The sequence below is a fragment of the Sorex araneus genome, chromosome 11, assembly GCF_027595985.1.
Source record: "Sorex araneus isolate mSorAra2 chromosome 11, mSorAra2.pri, whole genome shotgun sequence".
Taxonomy (NCBI): domain Eukaryota; kingdom Metazoa; phylum Chordata; class Mammalia; order Eulipotyphla; family Soricidae; genus Sorex; species Sorex araneus.
The window spans coordinates 22,023,643-22,042,887 of NC_073312.1; the positions used below are offsets into that span (position 1 = coordinate 22,023,643).

The 19,245-nt window shown below is 40.8% G+C and overlaps 1 protein-coding gene across 1 annotated transcript in view; it reads right to left on the minus strand.

The window, feature by feature from the left end:
- CFAP58 (cilia and flagella associated protein 58) overlaps positions 1 to 19,245 on the minus strand; it is a 98,077-nt gene that overhangs the window by 53,844 nt on the left and 24,988 nt on the right. Inside the window, exons 9-11 of the mRNA XM_055119165.1 lie at positions 8,542 to 8,703; positions 7,725 to 7,871; positions 1,001 to 1,141 (exon numbers count right to left, since the gene is read on the minus strand). Coding sequence (XP_054975140.1) covers positions 1,001 to 1,141; positions 7,725 to 7,871; positions 8,542 to 8,703 — 450 coding nt within the window. The remainder of the gene's footprint in view (positions 1 to 1,000; positions 1,142 to 7,724; positions 7,872 to 8,541; positions 8,704 to 19,245) is intronic.

Below are 19,245 nucleotides of genomic sequence, written 5' to 3' on the forward strand. Positions count from 1 at the left end.
GACTTCAGACAACCAACACCAGAAGTGCCCTACAAGGTTGAAAACTCATTGGAAATGAAGATAGAAACAAAAAATACTCCATCCTTGTCATCATATTCCTCCCTCTCCTCCTCTACACCCCCTTCCTCCTCATCATCACCCAATGTTTGTTGGCTCATGGGTATTTGCTTCCCCGCCCCCAGCCATTTTTCTGGTTTGTTTTGGCTTGTTTGGGGGAACACCCAACTATTCTTGGGGCTTACTCCTGGCTCTGTGCTCAGGGATCTCTCCTGGCACCAGGAAACAAGCCCAGGTCAGCTGGGTGCAAGACAAATGCCCTATCCAGTGTACTATTGCTCCAGTCCTTCCAGCCCTTTTTGTTTGTTTGTTTGTTTGTTGGGTCATACCCGGCGATGCTCAGGGGTTACTCCTGGCTTTGCACTCAGGAATTACTCCTGGCAGTGCTCAGAGGACCATATGGGATTCTGGGAATCTGACCCAGGTTGGCCATGTGCAAGGTAAACGCCTTACCTGCTGTGCTATCGCTCCAGCCCTCCAGCCCATTTTTAAAAATAAATATTTATGTTTGAAGGCCTCTATAGTGGTTTAGCTCTTGCCAAGTGCTTCCACTCCTTACTGTTTTATGCTAGCCAACTGCTTTTTTTTTTAACCCGCCAAATCTCTGGAACTGTTTAAGTTTTTAAGTCTCCAATGAGGTAAGTGTAAATTATACTTGTGGGCAAGCAATTGTATTATACTAGAATGCAGTTAGGCTTCCTACAAACAAGTACTCTATTTTCTTGTTGACCTTCATGTCCCCAGTACCCAGAGGAGTGACAGACACATAGTAGGTACTTGAAAATACTTCCCAGAGGAGTGGAGTAAGTGAATAGTAAATAATCAACCACAGATTAATGCTGGACCAGTGGATTGAAAGGAAAAGCTGAAAGCAGGATGAGTGTGTGTTAGGGTTAGATCAAACACTTGTGTCTAAGGGGAGGTGTGCATGAGATATCCCTACCTGGTCCAGTTCCTTCTTCTGCCTCAGCCTCTCCCCATCAGCCTCAGCAATGATCCGCAAAAGTTTTCTCTCCTCAGATTCCTGCTTTTCAATGAAGTGTTTAGTCTCCAGGGCCTGCATTCTTAGCTTCTGCAGTTCAGCCTGGCAATGAGCAAAAGATACAGACAATTTCACCCTGTAACAGCCCAAACCAAGAGTGGGAGGCCCAGATTTAGATGCACAGTTGTGCTTCTTAAACCTTCTTCATATGTTTCACTTAACGGAGTTTCATCACTCTCAGAAGCAAGACAAGCTTTGTAGACACATGTGCATGCGTTGTAGACACACATACACACACACACACACAAAGGAGTAATGAACATTATGATAATAATGTTTATTCTATGAGCTGTGCCCTTTAGGGGTTTCCATCATTTTTCTATATATGTGCAGTAGGCAAGTCATTGTTATTCGGCAGCACTTTTCTTATCAACTAAACAGAAAGAGAATTCACAAAAAAGAGTGCAGAGGACACCGGGATGAGGGCAGCCGCAGGAGTGAAGCTCTATCTGAACCTATTCTTTGTAATGGTCCACCAGCATGTCAGACGAAAAAGGCAAAGCTCATTGTATGCAAATATGAAATTAATGAAGGTAACCATTAAATGTCTATATCCTATACAACAGCATGCTGGAACAGAAGAGATGTCCTGATACAGATGGTAGAGAGATTCTGCTCCTGGATGAAAGGATAAACTATGCAAGAATCCAAATACTAGATGCTGGCAACACTTATTCAGAATCTTAATTACTCCACAGACCATGAACTGATGTTACAAAGGGTCAGAGGACTGGGCTTGTCAGGCAGGTTTCCTGGGAAAGCACAGATCCCAAGGCTCTCGAAATCAGAAGAACATGGAGGAAGAGGTGATATAGATTATAAAAGTTTCAAGAAGAAAATTCCCCTCATCAAGGATACAATCACTGACATGCCACAAATATGTCTTTGGTCTCCAATAATATACCAGGCATGATCCTAGGCATTTTTATGACATTTTTCTCCCCATTTCATAAGCGCAATTACAGAGATGAACAAAAGGAGATTACCTCACCTCTTAGAAGTCACAGAATTGAGATTACAACCCAGCTCTTCTGATTCTGGAGCCAGTGGTCCCTCTGGTGTCATCACCCAATAGTTCAAAGTCAGATACAGAAGATGAGCATAACTTGAAGGATTTACCGTGCACTAGATGTGACAAATACGGAAATGCCAACTACTGTGGCTAAAAAGAACAAGGGAGGACACAGGAATGAGTTTCTCTTTCAGTCTGATGTTGGAATGGAAAAACTAGGCAGGGTCTTTGTCACTGACACATTTCTAAATGCAAGAAGTATGTGTAAGGGAAAGGGAACTCAACACACTAGCTTACTGAATAAAGGCACACTAACTATAAAGCTCCTTGTGTGTTCAACAGTCCGCAAAACTCCCGATGTGATTGGGTTGGAGTGTTAGATAGAGAATGGCAAGAGGGAAGGCTAGCAAAACCATTGAGTTGGATTGCAACAGGGCCTTGCAGGCCACACACTATACAGTATAAGCAATGGGGAATTATGCAAAGGGAGAGAACAATACGTCTTTGAGAGGACCCATGCCTAGAGGGAAAGGAGAAGTGCTACTACAGACTAGGTTAGCATAGAAGAAACAATCTGGAAGAGGAGCTCTACTGCCTCATGCCTGAGATCACAAAGGAGAGGACAAAACTTTTCAAAGGCTTGTAGTCAATCAATGATCATGAAAAGTTTTTTTCCTTCGAAGACACAATGGACCTCATCTCCATCCACCCAGAAACAGGACCAAAGTAACAGAAACCCCCATATTTGTAAGTGTCTATGAACCAAGTCAACTTTAGTTGAGATCTGCCTCTAACCCATAAAGACAAGAGTCATTAACTCCACACCTCATACCTACCCTAACAGCAGGAGATAACTGCACCTAGTAATAGATGTGTAATGTCAAAACTAAAGGCAGCCAGCTACTGTAAAGCCAAGGGCTTCTTTCATGACATTTTGTTTGTTCATTCATGAAATGTGTTTTGGTCTAGGGATAAGCAAAAAGAAATGCTTATCAATAAAATAGCTGGTCTAGTGTTTACCACTTTGGGGGATTGCCTGTTAGGAAAGAGAGTGAAGAGCCAGCCTTACTGTTTCTATAATCACTTAAGGTGATAGAGAAGACAGCAATGAAATACCTGTTTGTCTCATTCTTTCTTTAATAAAACTTTTATTTTCCCAGACGTGGGACACTCACTTGCCTGTTCCTAAGTGCCAAAAGCTGATCAGAATCCATCAGCACAACAAAATGAAACCTCTGTTATATTAAAATGCAATCAACGGTGTGTAAAAGTATCTGTCTGAAATGTAAAACCATCCATGCGTTTGGCATTGCTGAGTGGTTGTTTTTTTGCTCTCCCCCCTCCCCATAATCTATCAAAATTCTGAGTGGTCTCCTTATGTCATAAATTTATGGGCTGTAAACAAGATGTGGCATTAGACATTGGCAGCAAATGTTAACATCAACAAAATACCTTGGGTCTAATGCATTTAGCAGCTATAAATCTGAGCTGTCTTGCCCAGGAAAAGGTAGTAACAACTGCTCTGCTCCCAAAAGCCCATCAAAGCAGTGTTGTAGGTGGGACCCAAGATATTAGCATCTATCGAAGTGTGACTGACTGTAATATGATGGCATGCACACTCTTTAATCACTGCCCCCACAATTATACAGTCACGTGATATGGCTTGATGGAATATATATTATCTCACTTGGTGCAGCCATAAAACAAACCACAAGACCCACAATGGCAGGATACTGGCCCATCACCCAGAGGGACTTAAAGAAGTCACCTCTTTCCACCCAGCAACACAAACAGGGACTCCTGAACTTTCAGGTTTTTCTCCCTCTGTGCCTCTCTAGGACCATTTCCATCCATGTCATTCTAGAGCACCCAATAAGTGAAAAGGCCTGGAAGTCAGTTGCTAACATGATGCTATGCTCTGGACAGAGAGAATTTGTTGCTGAATTATTCACCAAGTATCAAAGGGCTGTCAGATTGATGTGGGATGATTGGGAAGTGACGAGCCAGACTCGGGGGCTTGTTAGGACTGGAAGGCAGACACTCCAAATGAGATGACTCCTTCAGTGCTGATGAAACAAGACAGGGACAGAATGGGTAGACGCGCACGCAGAGGCAGTGGCATCTACAAAGAACTATTGACATTCTGTCAGGACCATAATGTGCTGACAACGTCGAGAATCCTGAGGCGACAGCAGAGCCTTGCAGCAACGGAGAAGGGGAGAGAAATGTGGAAGGAGCAAGTTTTCCCTCCCGAGGGGGTTGACTGAGGCTGAGGATGATCTCTGATGGACAATTGTCTGTCTGCTTGGAGAAGTCAAAAATTAGGTTGCCCTGTCAAGAGGCATCTCACTGCATCCAAATCAGGTGAATCCTTGCAATTGCAGAAGGGCTCGTGTGTCTGCATACTTTATAGAACTTTCTATAATCAGCTAAATGTCTCTTGGAGTCAAGTCACTAGAAAATCTGTCCTTTCTACCACAGTTTCGATTGGCAAACTTTCTATGACAAAAGTCCAGAGACCCATGGGGAACATGACTCAAATTTGAGGCTAAAAAAAAGCCAAAAGGCTAGAACTCAAGAGTTGCACTATCATATTTTAAAATATATATATACATATATATATGTGTGTGTGTGTGTGTGTGTGTGTGTGTGTGTGTCCAGCAGAGGCTAGAGCAATAGTACAGTGGGTAGGGCACTTGCATTGCATGCAGCTGACCCAGACTCGATCACCAGCACCACACATGGTCCCCTGAGCCCTGCTAGGAGTATTTCCTGAGCACAGAGCCAGGGGTAACCCCTGAGTGTTGCCCAGTTTGGCCCAAAAACAAAACATAAGAATGTCAAATAGGCATATTGACAGGTCAAATATTCCCAGGAGAAGCATTGTTGCAAGTCTCCCCTAGGTGCCCCCAAATCATATATCAAGCAGGTGTCCTGTTCCTTCTCCTCATTCTTGCCTTTGTGGAAAACCGGTGGGAGCAGCACCCTATTTTCAGTCCTATGCAGTCATCTTCCTATAATCCATGACCAAGGCTGTCCAAACCTAGGCTTCCTCATCTAGATCTGAGAAGAAACCAAGAAGAAATCCTTTAATGGCCTTTTATGTCCGCCACCTGCCAACTCTACAGGCCCAGTATCAAATATCAGAGTTCTGCTGCCTTTCAGTTTATGTTGTTATTATATTTCTTTGGAGATATATGTGTATAGGTTGGCTGATGGAGGGTATAATTGAAATAAATATTAACTGAAGTAAAACTGCAAATTAGGAATAATACCTCTTCTGATATGATATTGCTTACTCTAAACCCAGACTTTAAAGCAGATGGCAATTAATTCTCCCTTGAACCCCATATATACTAGCAATATATCTTTTGAAGAGAAAATTACTCAGAAAAGTAAGAGGTGAGGTTCAGTGTAACCCTCTAAAAGGAATGTGAGATCTGTCAAGTTCCTGAATTGTCTTACATAGGTCCTGGAGGCTTATGGATGAAGAAACACTTACAGTAAGATTCTTCTGTAATTCATTCAGCAATTACACCCCAGTACACTATAAGAGCAAAATTAGAGGAAGCTGCCTTCTATACACCTAAACTGTAGAATAAGTAGGGGGAATAAAGCAGAGTTTTTCAGACCTTATAAAAAATATTTTATCCTTTCTCTTTTTGGGTAGACTTTCTTTTATAGGAGATTGGCGTATTGGATATGCCAAAAACAATAACAATAAGTCTCACATTGAGAGACGTTACTGGTGCCCACTCAAACAAATCGATGAACAACGGGATGACAGTGACAGTGACAGTGAGGAGATTGGGGTAAGTTAGGCCACACACAGGTGTGCTCAAGGCTTATGCCTGGCTCTGCACTCAGGGATCACCACAGGAAGTGCTGTGGTATGTATATGGTGCTGAAAATTGAACTGGGGACAAACAGCATCCAAGTCAGCACCTTACCTCCTCTACTATCTCTGTAAGATTTGTTGAGTATAGTTTTGTTTTGTTTTGTTTTGTTTTGTTTTGGAGCCACACCTAGTGGTGCTCAGGGCTTACTCTGATTCTGTGATCGGGAATCACTTTGGGTGGTGCACAGGAAACCATATGGAGTGCTGGTGACTGAACCCAGGTCAGCTGCATGCAAGACAAGCACCAAACCTGTTATACTCTTTTTCTGTCCCCCAGGTAAGTTAAGTTATTTTTTAAGTTAAGTTTTAATGCAGAATTTTCTGTCCTTTTTTATTGAACAAGCTGGGAGGGGAGTATGTCAGATAAATATATCAGTTATCATAGCATTTTTTTGCAAAAGAAATTTTGTTATATTTTAATCTTCCCTAGATCAAGTAATGTGCCTTAATATCATTTGATGCAGTAGTTCTACTTCCATGAAGACCTATCATTAAGCTGACAAACCCATTATTAAATTTAGAAAGAATATTTCCATCTTAGAATCAAGAGTTAGTATTAAACCTGCCCCCAAACAAAACAAAGCCAATTAATCTGAAATTTCCTGGCCAACACTAGTGAAATAATTTGTATAATACTATTCCACCTTCCCTTAAGACAGAGGTTCCCAAACATTTTTGGCCTGCTGTCCCCTTTCCAGAAAGATAAAATAAAGCTATTCAATAACCCCCAAAATATAGTAAGCCTTCCCAAAACCAACACACTTTTCCAGGTCAGCACTATCTTTGAAAACTAATAGGTAAAGAAACCACAATCTTCAAACACATTTTGAAAAGAGTTCCTACACATGGCTCATTAGCATCCATGAATATTCTGCACACGTATTTCCAAAATTAAAGTGACATCATTCTCTTAGCTCCTCTTTAAATCTTCGGTCAAAGAATCAAGAGAGAACTCTATTGGACTGATAGGAAAAGAAAAATACATTAGGTTTAGTGACTGGATAGTAAAACATATTTGGTTAAAGGAATTGAAGGGGCATTATTATTCGCTGTGTGCTGTTGGAAAGATTCTTTATATTACATTAGTAGATTCTAAATTCATAGACTTAAATGGGTATGTCTCAATAAAATAGAAAAAAAAAACACCTCAGAGGTAATTTATTGCAGAAGTGGCTACAAAGTTCCAAGACCCAGAGATGTAAGAAGGACTATTAATCTCACTGCGAGCAAACCAAGTGAACACAAAGTATGGTACCTGGTAATTTATGACAACACGGGCAGAAAAGGCACGTGCACAAGATGTATACAAAGATAAGGAGCAGAGGGACGAGTATCCTGTCTCAACTGCCTCACAGAAGACCCAAGGAGAGGGTAGAAGGGTGGGGTGTGGGCACAGGGTTGGATTTGGCTGGTGAAACTAAAAGGACTCTAGGGAACCTGCACGCTCCAGTGCTTCTTGGGTAGGGCTGTGTACCAGCAGTTCGCCCTTCCCCCAATGTGAAGGGAGTCTGCATGGGTGAGGTGGGCCCCTTCCCATGTCCATCTGAAACCACCACCTGCCTGGAGGCTTGGCCAGGAAGGGCGAGGCTCATCCTTCTCGCCCTCAGTCACTGTCCTCACCCTGTGTTGCCTTCAGCTAGCCTGGAGCCACCCTCAGGTGGAACAAACAGACTCTTGGCCATCATTTTTGTCATGAGGCTGAAACACTGAAGTACCTTCAGGGTTTCCTTTTCCTTCTCTATCCGCTGCTGTTCCAGATGTAGCTTCACGAGTGCTGACTCTTTCGAAGAGATTTCTTCTTTCAACTGGTCTACCTGGTGGGTCATAATCTTTAACTTTCTCTTCATTTCCGTTATCTCATCCTAACAAAATCAAAGGAGGCATGTTTGAAAGGGAATTAAATAGACATCGCCATCCTCAAGAGCTCATACATAGGCAAGAGCTTTTAAGGGAGAATTTTACAGCAAAGATCTCTTGACCAATAACAAGTGGACTACTCCTTTGTAACTTGGACCCACTGACCCTCAAAGCACTTTACAGCATCAACTCTTAATACTTTCATGAGGTACATATACAAAGCATTCATAGTGAATATCACACACACACGCATGCACACACACACACAAATCACACATACTTACACATTATTCCTAATTCATACACTTTATTCCTAATTTTAGCAGGCACAATCTGGAAAGACAACAAACATGATCACTGACATATTACAAAGCAGAGTCTGTAATTAGGTGACAGGAGACTGCTGCTCCCCTTTCTGTCACGGTCGTTGCGAGCCATTTTAAACAGCAGAAGCAGAAGTATGGTGATTCTATCTAATATTTAAAAACTGGGCCAGGATCCTCAAGTCCTATTATTTGTATCATTTCCATTTCAGACAACACGACGGTATGTATAAATTGTTGTTCCCTTGCTTGCAAGCACCATGAGATTTCTTTCTTGATTTATTCTAAATTCTGCCATTAGTATAGCAGACAGGAAGCATCAAAAAAGTCAATGCATAAATATTTTCTTTACCTGAGCCTCCACCAGATTTTTGCTATACAGATTTCTGTCTGACCTCACAGCTTCATAAAGGTTCTGCTGCTGTTTTAATTTAGTCTCTGATTCAGCGATTTTTTTCCTATAGTCAAAGATCTGCATTTCACGGACTTTTATGTCTTCCATGTTCATGAGGACCTGTAGGAGAAAGGGGGAGAAAAGTGCAGTTGGTTCAAACACCAATTTCCAGTTATGAATTCAGGACAAGAAATTTCTATCAAAGAAACCACCAGTCAGAAAAGCTGACCATAGTGCAATCACCAGGTAGTATGCAGTATATCAATGCAGCCCATTGATGAGCATCAATAAAACACATTTTATTGACACCGCCATTCAGCTGGTGTAGGAGGTGTGAGCACAGTTAAGTTGTGATCACAGCGTGGGGAGGGGGTGGAGAAAGAAATTCTTTCAGTTCTTAAAATCTCTCCTAATCACCCTATGCACCAAAAAGGCAAAGAAAAAGCCCGGCTTAAACAGATCTTAACACCAAGCATGAAGAAAGATAAGAGATAACTTAGCTCCTGTGCCACACTCATGGCTTTATGGAGTTGACCATGAGAAAGAAAAATGGCCTTTGAACACTGATAGCAATCATAACGCTGCCTTGCCAACATCAACCTCACTCCATCAGGGAAACTCAAAAGACCTCATAAAAATGCATTCTATTGTACACTAAAGGCTTTGAAGAAAGATGAGATATGAGAATAACAGTCTCCTTTCTGCAAGCAAGAAGAAGAACAGAGGCACAAAATTCCACCATCGACTCCTACACCCCTGCAAGCATCCTGCAAGCAGAAGTGACAAGATTCTCTCATAGCTGTGAAGACCCCAGACGACAATTTTTTTGAAAAAACAAACTTCCTTTAAAACTCCTTAAGAAGTGCTGGAGCGATAGCACAGCGGGTAGGGCGTTTGCCTTGCACTTGGCCAACCCGGGTTCGATTCCCAGCATCCCATATGGCCCCCTGAGCACCGCCAGGAGTAATTCCTCAGTGCAGAGAAAGGAGTAACCCCTGTGCAATGCCAGGTGTGACCCCCAAAAAAAATTTGTTTACCTCCTTAAGAAGAAAATTTTGAGCAATAAAATGGATCAATTGATTTTCTTAGACTTCCATTTAAGAAAGGGGTAATATTAAATTTTATTAAATGCCTTTTATCATAAATAGTTCTGTATAATTTTTTTCTTGGTGGTCTATTGCTTTATTATACTTGAAATCCTTTTGTTTATGTTTTGGGGTCACATCCAGGTGATGATGAGAGATGACTCCTGGCTCTGCACGCAGGAGTCACTCCTGGCAAACTCAGAGGACCATATGTGGTACCAGGGGTCAAACCCAGGTCGGCTGAGTGCAAGACAAGCGCCTAACCTGCTATACTATCTCTCTGGCCCCTGCTTTAAAATACTTGGCAACAAATGTTTCCTTTGAAAATTATTTTTTAATTTCTTTAGACATAGCCTCTCATGCCCTAATTTTAAATATAAGCATAACATGTGAAATAATACTTTCTATATTTACCTGACCTTCTTTCTGCCCTCCTCTCCTTAGCCAACACCAGTCCCTCAACTACCTAAAATATAACCAGGTAAACAATGTAGCTTACGTTCTTCCGTATCTTTCTCTGAATTCTGCATATTCTACACATATCTACAAACATCATGAACACCATAAGAGCCAGTGTGTCTTAGGCACCAGGCATTTACAGCGGGTAGGGCATTTGCCTTGCACACGACCGACCCGGGATCAATTTCTCTGTCCCTCTCAGAGAGCCCAGCAAGCTACCAAGAGTATCTCACGGACACGGCAGAGCCCAGCAAGCTACCCGTGGTGTATTCAATATGCCAAAAACAGTAACAAGTCTCACAATGGAGACGTTACTGTTGTCCACTTGAGCAAATCGATGAGCAATGGGACGACCGTGCTACTACAGTGCTAATCTTTGTCTAAAAACTCTGAGAATTACAATATGTATTTTTGCCCCAATATTACAAAGAAAAAAAACTGATAGCCAATGAAATACCATGCTTAGCAATTCATGTAATATGTATATATGTATGTATACACACATACATATACATACATGTATATCTTTGCTTTGCACTTTGGGTATTGTTTCTGTTTGTTAGAAAAATGAGACCTTATACTTTTATTTACCTTGCTTGTTACTAAATTGTACTTTGGGGCCAGAGAGATAATACAGGTGTTAAGGTGTTTCTAGGCACAACCTATGGTCCCTTTAGCACCATCAGGGAGTAACCTCTGAGCACAGAGTCAGGAGTAATCCCTAAGCACCGATTAGTATGGCCCAACCCCCATCTCCACAATATCATATTTTGTAAAGATCATTGGAATAGATGATCAGTCTTTGTAAATGGTATAACACCCTACCATGTGGGTGTGCATTTGTACACTAAACTCTAATGATGGACTTTAAAAGTGTTTCCTTTTTCCTGACACTCTGAATCATAATGCAGTAATATTTTTGTACATAGGGCATCATACACTTGTGCTTTTACTTCCAAGAGATGGATTCCCAAGAGTTAAATGTCTGGTTCAAAATGAACCCTATTTTTAACTTTAACAGGTACTGCTAGACTGCTCTCCAGAATGACTGTAACACTTTACATACCCAGACCATTGGAAAGAGTTTTCTTAATAGAAAACTGTATTTGCAGAGTCAGGATAAACCCTCTTTGGTCATACTGGATGATTCTTTTAATGTATGTTGAATTTCGTTTGCTACAATTCCATTTAGGATTCTGCATACATAGTCATGAATAATCTTGGTCTAGAGTTTTCTTTTCAGTTCTTTTTGAAAATGAAGGTTTCTTCTGGTTTCATAAAGTTAATAGCTCACCTTTATTTCTTCTCATTCATCCACTCATCCATTTATTTCTTCATTCAATGAAGACATGTTTGTGAGATCTGAGACATTGTTTAAAACTGACCTACTCAGGCACTGTAAAATTGACCTAAGGCAGGCACTCAGAGGTAGAGAGAGGAATAAGACACATTCCCTACCCCAAGTTCACCTCTGGTAAGTAAATTTGCCACAACTTAAATAACAAAGGAAGGGATACAACAAGTTACACACCAAGCATTAAAAATCAAATACTGGTGAGCTAGCAAACAGTTTGTAATAATGGGCCTAACCATTTATCTAAAAAATTAATACTTGGGATTTACATGATTTGTGGGAACTGCCTATTCCTTCTTACCCAATTAACGTAGTCCGACCAAGGTCCCTCATTACAACCCAAACTTTCTTTTGGATCTAGAAATTTTATTTATAATCAGTGCAGAAGGAATGAGTTGTAGCAGTAAAGCAATGCCAAACAATACCCCAATGAATATAAAGTGCATGAGCACTTTCCCAAATTACTAACCCCCACACACCCAAATTATCTGATTCTTAAAAGTTTGAGGAAAGGCAATTTTAAAATCATCAAGCTGGGGCTGAAGCAATAGCTCAGCAGGTAGGGCGTTTGCCTTGCACTCAGCAGACCCGGGTTCGATTCCCAGCGTCCCATATGGTCCCCTGAGCACCGCCACGAGTAATTCCTGAGCACAGAGCCAGGAGTAAGCCCTGTGCATTGCCAGGTGTGACCCAAAAAAAAAATCATTAAGCCTTCAGAAACTGTATGGGAGCTAACTTCTCAACTTTTTCATTGACTCCTATTGAGTCCCCCTAATTTATCTATCTATATTGTCTATTTTCTAAGATGTAGGCATCTTAGAGATAATTACCTATTTTAACCAATTATTTAGAGTTAGGAGGCCAGAGTTATACAAAATATTTTATATAGTTTACTATTTGATTATCTTTAAATTGATAGTTGCCACTATCCCTTTTGTATGGAAAGAAAATGGCCCAAGGTAAAAGTATATATAAACTCAGAGGTCAATGGGTACAGGAAAAGAGAAAAATGAGAAATTCTGATCCCAGAAACCTGGGGGAAGAGGCAGAATGATAGGTATAAAGTGAAAAGAAATCCCTTTCCTTCTCCCATCATTTGTCTGAAATCTTTAGAATTCTTAATAATGAGTAATGCGGTGTCTTTTACGATATACCACAAGTGATTAAAAAAGTGTCATATAGAAATAAATGTGAAACTAAGTCGGGGATTTGTTCTGGATTTGTTACTTGCTTGATTTTTTTAAAGAAAGAGACTGTCTCTGTCTAAAATTTAGTCTTCCTATGGACGTGACATCATCTTCTTTGGGGCCAGTGAAATGAATAGAGTGAAAATACTTTGAACAGCATCATCAGCATTCAGAATATCAAGCAGCACATCAGAGAAGAGAAAAAATTGCTTATTCAATCACTTTGAGAAAAGGGAAAACAGGAATAATCCATTGCACAGACAGAATACTGTGGCAGAGGAAAGCTACAGCCTGGAGCATTTCTTCTTGTGGCATCCAACTAACAGAGCCCATTTTTCTGTCCACATAATGCACAAAAATCATGAAGTTACCTCTGGACCCTTAAAACTGGGAGTAATCAGAATCTATCAGAATATCCATAATCTCAAAGAAACTTCAATGCCATGACAAAATAGATAAATGCATATATATGTACATATACATATATATGTATACACTAAGAATTGATAACAGAGAAATTAATTCTAAGTGTTGGCATTCAATTTTCTTTGGTGGAAATCATTCAAACCAATATCAGGTAAAAGTGGAAAACCTAAAAATTCATAAAATGTGGAAGTGTTATGTAAAAGCAAAAACCTTTCATCAGCAAAATGCTCCCTCCCCCACCCCGCCCCCATCAAAAATGGCACATCACAAAATGTGGGATGCCAGTGATGGGCTGGAACTAAACTAATTGACTGCCCTTTAGTACTTCAACCCAGCTCATGATATAAATCACATCCAAATATAGAAATTACTATTATGACTGGAGAGTTGGATCTTCTTAAAGTTGTAGATGCACTTCAGAGGAGCCCAGAAAATGCTTATGGTGCACTCTGAGGGTACAGTTCCAGTTTATAACCTAATCCTACCTTTTCTTTCACTGTTAAAACAACCTGCCAATAGAAATATGAGTGAGATAAAAATCAATAACGCATGCCAAAAATCTGCAGCATAGTCAAAACATCATAGCGACGAAGGCAGGATAAGAAAGTAGGTCATTGAATTTGGAACCCTTTAACTTACATTTGATGAAATATCAGTACAATAAACTTCTCAAATAAGTTTTTCTGACTCAATGTCAATGGTTTGAGTGCTGACAATGCCTTTGCCTCCATAATAAAACTGAAAAAGCTCACTGTCTGGAAAAAGAAAAACCTCAGGTGTCTAGGAATGTGAATTTTTAAGTCTCCTCTACTTTTCTTGCTTTCTTATTTTATCCTCAACCTCCATGTTTCTGGAGTTGTTTGTTTGTTTGGTCAGTTTGGTTTGGAATCTTGATCTGGGGGGTCGTACCTGGTGGTGTTCAGGTCTTACTCCTGCCTCTATGCTTAAGGTTCAATTTCAAGTGATGCTCAGGGGATCATGTGTGGTGCTAAGAAACAAAGTAGGGTCAGCCATATATACAAGGCAAGCTCCTTAACCCCTGTGCCATCTCTCCAGTCCTGTTTATAGTTTTTAATAGTATGGTATAAATTATTTCTATTATAAAATGTGGATAATATCTACCCTAGATTGGTATTATGAATAAGTTTTTAAAATAAGCATTTGGGAAGGGGGGACAGATATATTACAGCTGGTAAGGCATTTGCCTTGTATGTGGCTGACCCAGGTTCAATCCTCAGCACCCCACCTGATCCTCTGAGCCTGCCCGAAGTGATTCCTGAGCACAGAGCCAGAAATAAGCCCTGAACGTAGCTGGTTGTGCCCCCAGCACACATACACACACACAATTATATAAAAATAAGTCTTTGGGTCATCCTTATAGGTACCTGACCATAGCAATTTAATTATTCTAAAAGATTAGTGGTTTATCATGATAGGATAGGTTAATATTATATTATATGATATAAACTAGCAATGTATAGTAAAATTTAATTTTTCTATGGACAAATTTTGTTCTTCAAGAAAATAATGATCCATGATATACTTTTTTTAATAGAGCATAAATAGCTTATAATTTGTATCTGTCCTTTTGAAACATCTCTTCAGGATTCTACCTTATTAAAGATGCTTTGTATAAAACTTCAAATTAATATCAAGGAAACAGGATGTTTTTTTACTGTGAAGATACCTATTTTGTGAATGATATTCCTTTGATCACCTTTGCTTTCCTTCTAAGCCCTTTAAAGTACATTTTTATTCATGTCTTGGCACCTCTGTCTAAAAGACCTGTGCCTGACATTATTATAGGCAAATAAGCAGTGAGTTAAGAAATGTACAAATAGGAATTCATTGTGAAGGAACTCTTTTTGGCATACAAAATGTCTAGGTTATCAGAAGACTAATATTTAGAATGATAAAGGAGTATCCCAAAATGAGCCAAATGTATAACGGGTGGAAAGTGTTTGGCAAATTTAATAATTAACAGGGGTTGTTTTATCTAGAAATTGTGAATATTTGGAAGAATAAATATGGAGGACCAAAACTTATAATGTCATTCATTCCCGGGGTGTCTTGATTTAATTGAATAGTAACTTTTAGAATGCAGTAGAGGAAAGTCCACGAGAATAAAAAAGCTGTGACCCAGTAGTAGATTACCTTATCATTCAGGACACCCTTACTCCCTTTTCCCTGTTCCCACAGGCTCCAGGCAGTCACCTCTTGCCCCAAATTATTGAGGTTGAGCTTGGATTAGTGATTTACTCAAGTGTAGATGACGTTGGTTTGCCCTGCCTCCCTGGCCGCTGGGAGCTTGTGTTTGTTGACTGCCCCCCAACTTGTCAAGTGCCTTAGTCTCCTGACCAGACTCTGGCTTGTAAATATTGTCTTTCTCTTCTCCTTAATGTCCTTTGCGGGGTTATTTTTTTCAGAGCAATTGCTTTCTGTATGGATACAGGAAGACAGTTAAAAAGACAAGCCTGTGGCTTGGGAGTTGATTGACTCCAGAAAATATTACCTCCTGGACATCTGCTCTCTCAACGTAAGCCTCTGTTGCCCTCGCTTCCTAGATCCCCAAAAGCAGGGTCCTGATGAGGGACTGGATGGACCCAGGGCAAGTGGTGAGCTATGAGCTACACTGTCATCAAAATGGGCCTGGCCAAAGTGCCCTAATGCTTAACTATAAGTTAAGAAGCTTGGTCATGGACAAATTCTGTCATGATCCAAAAGTACTAACTAGATTTGAACCCTGCTGGGGTTGATCTGGCCTGAGCACTGTAGTCTGAGTCTGTGGTAAAATGTCCCCAGAAGAGTCACCCTACAAGCCTAAAGAGTCTATTACTGTGTCCATACAGAATGGTAAATATGGGCCGGAGCAATAGCACAGTGGGTAGGGCGTTTGCCTTGCACGCGGCCAACCCGGGTTCAATCCCCGGTATCCCATATGGTCCCCCAAGCACTGCCAGGAGTAATTCCTGAGTACAAAGCCAGGAGTAACCTCTGAGCATCGCTGGGTGTGACCCAAAAAGCCAAAAAAAAAAAAAAGAATGGTAAATATTAGGAGAATTAAAGATGCTAATTACGTTGCAGGTCTAAGGAGAGGAGAAACAAACCTAAAGGCTGTCTTGCCTTCATGGGCTACAGGTGGTTGGGAAGACTGAAAAAGCATTTTTTTTTTGGCTTTTTGGATCACACCCAGCAATGCATGGGGGTTATTCCTGGCTCATGCACTCAGGAATTACTCCTGGCGGTTCTCAGGGGACCATATGGGATGCTGGGAATCGAACCCAGGTCAGTCACGTGCAAGGCAAATGCCCTACCCACTGTACTATTGCTCCAGCCCCTGGAAAAACATTTTTGATCACGCTTCCCATGGGGAGGCGTGGTTGGGGCGGTGTGGTGAGAGAATGAAAAAGAGCAGCTGCAGGGAGAAGGAGGTTTTTGGAGATATTGATTGTTGGATTGATTATGGATTGATTGATTGATTGATTGATTGAAAAAGAGACAGCAGAGAGAGATGAGATGGGTACAGCGGGAAGAAAAAACTATGCGGCTACACAGAGACAGAGAGAGAGAGAAGGGGGGTTGGAGAGAGCCGGGAGAAATGAGAGATTAAATAAACGGCAACTAATCAGCAACCAGCTTGGCCCTCGTTCTTCCTTCGTCCTGTGAGCATGATTTTTCACACTCGAGCCCAGTGGAATTCCAGAAAACAAAACAAGAAGGGAGTCATGAAATGTGCTTGTGGGGTCCCTTACAAAGGGCTACCTTTGTGTTTCTTCCTATCTCCTTGAGAAGATCTTTGGTGCTGGGAGGATGAGAAACCCATCAAACAGAACAGGACCCAAGGCACATCTTGGAGGCGAGCCTAGCCCAGATCAGCTGAGCTCCATGAATTGCAGGTGTGTGAGTGAAAAGTAAAGGCATGACAGTGAGACTTAATGATTGTGTGCTATGCAGCATTATTATGGAGCATTGATTAAGAAAAAAAAAACTAAGAAAAGACCTTGAGATTCTGAGCAATTCAATTTTGACACACAAAGAAATCTTCTTTCTAATTTGCAAACGCAAAAGTGAAATTAATAAAATGTAACATGGAGCTTTCAGCATTGTAGATTTTACTCATATTTCTCTAAACAGAAATTGCCTGAAGGCAAACAATTGGTACTATTTTCTGCAGCCCACAGGGAAGATGAGAGGGAGCTGCAAGTGGCTCACGGCTGCAATTGCCAAGGCTGATCCAGAGACGATGCCATGGCAGCATGTATCACGGGGATTCGGAGGGCGGACACATCCACAGCAATATATACACCCTTGAAGAATTAGCCCTTGAACCCAAAAGTAAGCCTGGGCTAGCTAAGTCACATGTCTGATGATGCTTCCTATTCAATCTTTCAAAATTATTTGAAAATCTACTTAGCAAAAACTACTCTAAAGAGCTCAGAAGGAAGTAAGACCTGCCTTCCAGGAGTCTCTGTAAGTAGAAGGAAGCAGATATGCAAACAAAGGTGAGTTAACACAGAATTTCCTCCACTGCCAGGGCAGGGAACCAAGTACGGAGGGGTTAGAGATCACTTTTAATAATGCTCCTTGGGGAAGTGAAATTTCATTTGGTTCTTGAAAAAAGGGCAAGATTTTATTAATAGTTTGTCTTTATTCTTTTGATCAGATACTACAGTAAATTGTATTTATTTTAGAAAACTGGGGAAATACAAAAAGTACAAAAGAGGAAAACTAAACCCATTTATCTCACTACCATCCAAAGATAATCACTGTTTAATATGAGGTATATCTCCTGCCATCTTTTCCTATTAAGAGGAAAGGCAACTCAGCTTCTGTTCTTTCTTCATCTTCCTTTTTTTTTTACTTTGAAAAAAATACCTTTTTAAAAATTTTTATTAGTGAATCACCATGAGGTAAAGTTACACACTTATGAACTTTCATGTTTGGATTTGGTTTACATCCCTCCACCGGTGCCCATTCTCCTCCACCAATGTTCCAAGTATCCCTCCCACCACCACCACCCCAACCCCCACCTCCCCACCCTGACTCTTCAGCAGGGCATTCCCTTTTGTTCTCTCTCCTGTTGGGTGTTGTAGTTTGCAATAGAGGTATTGAGTGGCCATCATGCTCGGTCTATAGTCTACTTTTGGTACGCAGTTTTCAACCCAAGTGGGTCCTCCCAACATTCTCTACTAGGTGTTCCCTTCTCTTACCTAATTCTCAGAGAATAGTTTTTTGCCTCATTGTGGGTAAAAACAATGCAAAGTAAATATAAAAGCATATGAACATGCACACACAAACTTTTTCGGTTCTGTTTTGGGAATACAGTGGTGCTCAGGATTTACTCCTGGCTCAGCATTCAACGGTACCAACTGTAGTGAAGGGATTGAACTGACATCAGCTGTATACAAGGCAAAGTGCCTTAATCCTTTTTCTATCTGTCTTGTCCCAATATACAACCTTCCATCTAGGATGAGATTATGAGACTCTCCTATCACTAATTTTATCTGGAATGTGTTCAGACTGCATGCTTAAGGCTTTCTTTATCTACCAAAAATATTTCCCCATTACATACATCTTTGTTTTGTGACTCAGTCCCACTGTCAGAAACCCTCTGTGTGTGCTGGTTTCATTCCCCATCCTTGCTTACATGCCCTTTGAGAACTTCTCTTTGCTCTTTTTATTTTTTTCCCTCCGCATTCTAAGAGGATTCCTCAAATACAAACTTGAACTGAAATTTTTGTTTTTCACATTATTTCTGTTATTTATTAATTTCAATGTGGATTTTATTTTATTTATTCGTGGTTTTGGATCATACCCAGCAATGCTCAAGGGCTACTCCTAGCTCTGTACTCAGGAATTATTCCTGGCAGTGCTCGGGGGACCATATGAGATGCTCGGGATCAGGCCTGGGTCAGCACATGCAAGGCAAATGTCCTTCCCACTATAGTATTGCTCCAGTCTCTCTCAATGTCGATTTTAAATCTATTCCTTTGTTGTTGGCTTGGGGTCCTCCCATAATAATGCTAAGGGGATACTTCCAACTCAGAGCTTAGGGTTCACTCCAGGTGGCTCCCAGCAAACCATCTGGTACCAGAGATCAAATCTGGGGCTCCAGCATGCAAAGTATCCACTCAAGCCTTTTGAGTTAACT